The sequence below is a fragment of the Balaenoptera borealis genome (genome assembly GCF_965194805.1).
Source record: "Balaenoptera borealis genome assembly, chromosome: 2".
NCBI lineage: Eukaryota > Metazoa > Chordata > Mammalia > Artiodactyla > Balaenopteridae > Balaenoptera > Balaenoptera borealis.
This window is the reverse complement of record NC_138867.1, coordinates 172,392,424-172,399,329: the sequence shown is the minus strand read 5'-3', so window position 1 is coordinate 172,399,329 and position 6,906 is coordinate 172,392,424. Positions and strand designations below refer to the sequence as shown.

General features: G+C 58.8%; 1 protein-coding gene across 2 annotated transcripts; it reads left to right on the top strand.

Annotated features, from left to right (window-relative positions):
- The first annotated feature begins 429 nt into the window (after positions 1–429).
- Positions 430–5,583, top strand: TMEM59L (transmembrane protein 59 like). Of its 2 annotated transcripts, none has more exons than XM_082381608.1 (8): positions 430–855; positions 1,767–1,926; positions 2,012–2,121; positions 3,350–3,415; positions 3,987–4,089; positions 4,395–4,512; positions 4,615–4,732; positions 4,973–5,583. In XM_082381608.1, the coding sequence occupies exons 1-8, from the start codon at positions 694–696 to the stop codon at positions 5,099–5,101; spliced, it is 966 nt and encodes a 321-aa protein (XP_082237734.1). In that variant the 5' UTR covers positions 430–693; the 3' UTR covers positions 5,102–5,583. The 2 variants fall into 2 exon arrangements, with proteins under 2 accessions (XP_082237734.1, XP_082237733.1); XM_082381607.1 differs by having other exon boundaries at positions 434–855; positions 3,263–3,415.
- The last annotated feature ends 1,323 nt before the right edge of the window (positions 5,584–6,906 follow it).

Genomic DNA, 6,906 nt, shown 5'->3' with positions numbered 1-6,906 from the left:
GCAGGGACCAGATCCCCCAGGTTTGTAGATCAGGGCTGGGCCAGAGGGAGGAGAGGCTGGGGGAGCCCTGGAGGGTCTGGGAGGGCTTCCTAAAGGAGGCAAACTGTGCACACGTTACCGGATCTCTGACTTGGGTACCAAAGTAGATGATGACACAGACCTTCAGAAGGCCTTCTCTAACACAGCTCTGCGACACTCACGACCCTCCATCTCCACTCTCTGGCTGGGTTCCAGCCACGACCACCGCCCTCCTACTTCCTTTTCCAGCAAGCTCATCCCCTCCTCAGGGCCCTCGCTGTTCCTTCGGCCTCCTCGCGTGGCCAGCTCCAACGTTGCCTATCCGGCAGGCCTTCCTTGATTCCCTGGCGAATAGATCTCTCCCCCATCCTACCACCCTATTTGTTTCCTTTTGGCCCCTAGCGATGGCTGAGATCCCTCGTGCGTGGATACTAGGGAGGTGTCATGGACCCCCGAGATGGGACAGACGGCAGGGGCCACGATCCACCTGCCTCGCCCTGCCCGCACACTGACGGTGCCGCAGCGCCGCTCCCCCGCCCGTTCTCCGCATCCCCCACCCCCCCTTCCCAGGCTGCCTCGCTCGGGTGACGTCAGCTACCCGGTCCCCGCCGCCGCCGCATCCTCCGCGCCTGCCAGGAGCCGGCGTCCCCCGCGCTCCTTGCGCCCGGCCTGGCCATGGCTTCGGTCGCCCTAATGCCGCTCCTGTTGCTGCTGCTGCAGCCTCCGCCCGCCACCCCCGCACCGCCTGCCCGCGACCCCTTCGCCCTGCAGCTCGGGGACACGCAGAGCTGCCAGCTGCGGTGCCGAGACCGCTACCCTAATCCGCAGCCCGCTCAGGTGAAGCGCATGCGGCGCCAGCGGGAGGACCAGAGATCTCTCCAATGGGGGATGGGTTGAGGATGCGATTCCCCCCATTCGGAGCGGGAGGCAAGGGTTCCTCGGAGGGGGAAGGGGTCAGGGAAGGGGGTTCTCCAATGGGGGTGGGTCCCTCTGGTGGGGGAAGGGCTGGCGTTCCTTCGATGGTGGTGAGCGCAGGGGTCGGGGGTCCCTCCGGTGAGGATGGGGATGTCCCTTCCGCAGGGGAGGGGCCGTGGGGTCCCTCTGATGGGGGAGGGTTTAGGGATGCGTGTCCTTCTGATGAATTCGGTGTTGCGGGAGTCTCTCCAAGCCTGAGGCAGGGAGGAGGCTGGGGCTCCTGACGCTACCTAGAGGGTTCTGGCTCCACACTGCTGCGCAAGGACACTTGGGGCGCCCAACCCCCACTTTCCTCAGGCCTGACAGTCCCCTTCTCCTCCCCCTCTACCCTAGCAGCTTCCACATCCTCCTCCCTCCCCCTCCGAGCTACCAGCCCCCGCTCCTATCCTCATGCCCCCCGCAGTCGGATCCCAATTTTCCCAGGCCTGAAGGGTGACAAAACCTCTGAGCCCCCCCTCCTTCTTCAGGCCTGAGAATCCCTCCTCCCTGGAGCCTTGGGGGGGACCATTTCCCTCCATCTTCCCCAGTTTTCCAGCCATTACCCAAACCCAGCAACCTCCATTGTTTATTCTCTTTCTCAAGCCCCCTCTCCCTCTCTCCTCCTCAGAGCCAAGAGCCCCTGCGAATATGCTTAGCCTCCTTCCCCACCTCATCCCAATCCCCTTAGAAGATCTGGTGGGGGGATCAAATCTTCTACCTCCTCACATGAGGGCTTCCAGCGCTGCCCTCCTCCTGCCCCTCCCCTGGCCTGAGCCCCACGTCGTCGCTTCCAGGAGGAGCTGGAGGAGGACCCCACTGAGTCCCGGAAAGCGAATGCGTATAATAGGGCCGTCCTGATCAGTGCTTGCGAGCGAGGCTGCCGCCTCTTCTCCATCTGCCGATTCGTGGCCAGGAGTTCCAAGCCCAATGCCACACAGGCTGAGTGTGAAGCAGGTAAGGGCTGGATGGGTGGGCCAGGGTGGGGAGAGGTGGCCTGGGAGGGGCTGTCCCCCCAGTCACCCTCTCCTGCCTCTTGCAGCCTGTGTGGAGGCCTATGTGAAGGAGACGGAGCAGCAGGCCTGCAGCGAGGGCTGCTGGAGCCAGAATCCAGAGCCGGAGCCCGAGCCCGAGCCTGAGCTGGAGCAGAAGGTGGGCGACCTCCCACCTGTGGCCCCACGCCCCCCCCCCCACCCCCCAAATCTGCACTCATATCCAGCGTCTCTGAGGCTCTCCATTCCATTCGGGGCCTACTGGGTGTCCTTGATTAAGCCATTTCACATCTCAAGACTCACTTGTCATCTCTGTGACATGGGAAGTACTCCCCCTCCCCGCCCCCCCCTGCCGCCAAAACAGCCACCATTTACATTATTTAGCAAGCATTTGTCCTGGTCCAGGCCTGACTTCAGCCTGTCCTAAATTCCTTGGGCCACCCGGAGGCACCTGAGACAGTGTCATCCTGATTTCATGCCCACAGAGCAACTGGCCAAGGTCACACAGGGCTGTGCAGAGGTGGGATTTAAAGCCAGTGCCACTAGGGCTTGTGACCACCCCTCACCTCCCTCATCTTCAGTGCCACAAGAGCTGACTACTGAGCACCTACATACCAGCTACTGGTCTAAGCACTCTCCTTGTGATGAACAAGTGGCCACTCTCATCTGGGGTGGCTCAGAACGGAGGTGCAGGGAGGAGCAGCCTCCCAAGCACACATGTAGTACCCCTCTCCCCACTCCAGGGAGAAATAACTGCTCACCTATCATAGTCTGTGAGAGAGTCTAGAAGACGCTGCATCAGGGGAAACTGAGGCACAGGAAATCCTTCATCACAGCCAGAAACCCATGGGCTGGGATTCCCCAGAAAGCCCTTTCTCTCTTCATTCGTTTTCCTCCACCCTTTCCAGGCTTTCACTGTTCATAAAAGCACAGTGCACTATCATTTCTTCCTATTCTGAGTTCTCTCCTGATGCTGTCAAAATAAGAACAATGATGGTGACATTTTTAATAATAGTAGCTACTACATATTAGGCACTTGTACCATTGTCTAGTTGAAATCTCATAGCAACCCCACGAGGAAAGAGAATCATCCCCATTTCAGGGCTCAGAGAGGGCAATCCACTTTCCCAAGGGCACACAGTCAGCCAAATGCAGTGCTGAGGTCTGTGTTCATTGTATGAAGCCCTGTTGCCTCAAACCACTTAGTGAATTTTGATCACAATGAATTCTCCCAGCTCCCCTCCCGTTGGTTAATGCCCTACATTGGTGACATTTCTGTGCCTTGGGCCTCCCCTTGGCAGAGAAAAGTCCTGGAAGCTCCAAGTGGGGCCCTCTCGCTCCTGGACTTGTTTTCCACCCTCTGCAATGACCTTGTCAACTCGGCGCAGGGCTTCGTCTCCTCCACCTGGACATACTACCTGCAGACTGACAATGGGAAGGTGGTGGTGTTCCAGGTGAGGGCTCTGGCAGGGGCCACACTAAAGTAGTGGTTGGGTGGTCAGGGTAAGAAGGTGGGATGAGTTGGTTCTTGGCTCATGGGATGCAAAGTCCACAGGAACCAAGCTTCAGGCACAGCTGGATCCAGGGGTTCAGTGTCTCACTCCACCGCTGGACTCTGCTGTCCTTTTTGGTGGCTTCATTCTCAGGCAAGCACATCCCTCCTCACAGCAGGGTGGCTGCCTGAGGGTCTAGATGACAACCTCTCTGAGGTTTTAACTAAGCTGATTGGCCCTGGTTGAGTCATGTGATAACTTCTCAGCCAATCCCTATGATTCTATTGGCATGCCCTGGATCACATCCCTACTTTAGGAGCAAGACAAATTAGGGCCCCACATTAGCAGGGAACAACATCCCTGGTATCACAGCCCACAGCTCCATAGAGGGTGTCCTCTCTGTCCCCAGTGGAACTAGGTGCCAGCTGGGCTTGGGACAATGTAACCTAAAAGGGGCACAGAGAGGTGCCTCCTAGGGCCAAGATGGTGCCTTTCTAAAAGGCTTCTCTGTGCTGTATCGTTCCTGGCCCAGACCCAGCCTGTGGTAGAGAGCCTGGGGCACGAGGGGGCCCGTCTGCAGCGAGTGGAAGTGACCTGGCGGGGATCCCACCCTGAGGCCTTGGAGGTGCATGTTGGTAAGGTCCAAGCCTAGACCAGTGTTCCTTCCACAGGTGGCTCCACTGCCACAGGGGGTTCTCCTGACAAATGAACCCTTGAGGATTGGGATTTCCATCTCTCAACTCCTGGGGTTTCTTGGTCCATCTCCCAGGGTTCCATGGTTCATCTCCCAGGGGTCCGTGGTCCATCTTTCAGGGTTCTGATTTATTCCAGGACCCAGTGCCCCGTTGCCCCAGGTCCTGGCCTCCTTTCTGTTCTCCATGGCTGCTGTCGCCTCTTGGCAAAGGCCTGGAGGCTGCTGAGAGGTGACCTATTCTCTCAGACCCTGTAGGCCCCTTGGACAAGGTAAGGAAGGCCAAGATTCGAGTCAAGACCAGCAGCAAGGCCAAGGTGGAGTCTGATGAGCTGCAGGACAACGACTTCCTCAGTTGCATGTCCCGGTGGGTGGCAGAACCCTGGGGATGGCGGAGGGGGGTGGGGCCAGAGGGGAGTGACTATCTGGCCCAACTAGGGCCACTGAGAGTGCCTGCCGGCTGGGGCAGGCGCTCCGGGCTTCCTCGCTGGATCCTGGCCTGCTGCCTCTTTCTTTCTGTGCTGGTGATGCTGTGGCTGAGCTGTTCCACCCTGGTGACCGCACCCGGCCAGCACCTCAAGTTCCAGGTGGGCGGGGCCCACAGGCAGGGTGGGAGGAGAACTGCTCCCTCGTCTGGATAGGGCTGCCCCCTCTCCCATGGAGGCAGGGACCCCTGACTTGCTGCGTGACATTAGGCATTTCTTCACTCCCTTATGAAATGGGGGAAACAACTCCCACCCTTAGTAGGGACGACTTCAGATCAGGGGTGGGAAGGACTTGCCAGGTTGGGGACTCATAGCCCTCGCTCCCTCTTCCTCCCCCTGTAGCCCCTGTCTCTGGAGCAACACAAGGGCTTTATGGTAGAGCCAGACTGGCCCCTGTACCCTCCCCCGTCGCACGCCTTTGCAGACAACCCCCCGCCCTACAAGCTGAAGCTGGACCTGACCAAGCTGTAGGCCTCCATTGCCAAGTTCAGGAGCTCCTTGGGTCTCACTTGCCCGTTGCCTAGAGGTCCGGGTCAGGGTGGGACGGTCCTTGGGCTCCTCCTCTCCCCAGATTCTTCTTCTCTCCCCAGTCCTGCCCCTCCCCCCCTTCCCCCCATCCTGGGGTTGCCATGCCCCTGCTGGGGGGCGGGATCTGACCTTGGTTCCTTCACCCCTCCCTTCCCCAGACCGTGTTACTTTTGTCTTCTATCGTGTAGCTTCTTGAGTATTTCAACCCCAGTTCTGTGCTGCCTTCCTCCTTTCTCCCCTCTCTGGGGGGTTGAGGCCACACGGGAGCCGCTTTGTTCTAGGGCTTCTCCCTTTCTCCCCACCCCACCACCGGCGATGTAGCCTCGTGAGAGGAGGCCCCCCCCAAGAGAGGAGGTGGTGGGTAGCTCCATGCTGGGAGTTGCAGCATGGGGGTAGGGAGGAATAAACCATGTATATAAAACCCATCTTGGACTGAGCCTGCTTCTGTTGGTCTTTCCACCTGCCTCCTGGGGAGTGGTCTGAGCGTGGCCATGACCCCTGCCCACCAGGCCCTTTCTGAGATGGGGGAGGGGAACTTCGGGAACTCCCCGTGGCTTGAGTGGTGAGAACCAGCTGACACCTGGAAGGACAGCCCCTCTGCTACCCAGCGCACATCACATTCCTAACTAGGGGTGACTCTGGATAAGCGGCTTGTGCCACCTGCCTGGCCCAGGTGGGTCAGTGCCCCTTCCTGGGCCTCCACGTGGCTCCTGTGAAATGGACAGGTCACATCTTGAAGAGGACATTTGTTAGTTTTGTCGCCACCTGGCTTCCATCCGCCTTTCTTTTGGGGATGGAGCTCTGCCCCGTTGGGGGCAGTCTCAGGGTCCTGTCCACAGGTTCTCTCCCCTTCCTTACCCAAGAGGTCCAGACTTGGTGTTCTTTCCTGCACTTGGCATTCAAGAGGAGTCTTGTAGGACAGGAACAGCCCACCCTGATGAGGCCACAGCCATGACACTCCATCCTTCCTGTCCATTCTGCAGACTCCCCAAGATCCTCCCAATATATCTTTTGGTTAAGTAGGCTAGAGTTGTTTCTGTTGCTGGCAACCAGAGATTCTTGGCTGGTGGGGGCCGCATCTCCTGGGAAGAGTTTGGGATGAGGGACATGGTGGTCAATGTGGCAGAAGTTTCCAAGGGCTGATGGAGTCCTGTGGGTGATGGGTGAGTGGTTGGGGGAAGGTGAGTTAGAGAAAGCTGAGTGGGGCTGATTATCTGCCCCGCCACCCTTCACCCCGCCCTGTGTCCCGGGAGGTTGATTCACTTGGGCCCTCAGCCTCTGCTAGAGTCAGCCGGGGGGGCCACCAGCAGGAGGTGGAGGGAAGGAGGAGTGAGAAGTCGGGGGTTTCTCTCCCTGTTTCCCTCCCTGCATCCTCCAACCCAATGCCACAACTCCACCAAGTGAGCCTTCAGCCTGGGCGTGTTAACAGCTCCCCACTGTTGCCCATCCTGTGTGCTGCACCACCCCATGTCAGTTACCCAACCCTGCTGCACCTTTGTAAATATCCCCTTTATTACTGCTCTCCTGAATCGTCCATTCTGACTGGCTTCTGCTTGCTGCCAGGACCCTGCCTGATATCATTAGCATCAGGATTCAACATAAAGGCAATTTAGGCCCCTGAGTACATTTCTGGGCCCAGTGTGGGGCTTCAGAGCAGCCCTGGGAACGTCACCAGGAACTAAGACCTGGGCAGAGGTGAGAAGTGATGGCAGGCCAGCGCTGCCCAGTAGAACATTCTGTGATGACGG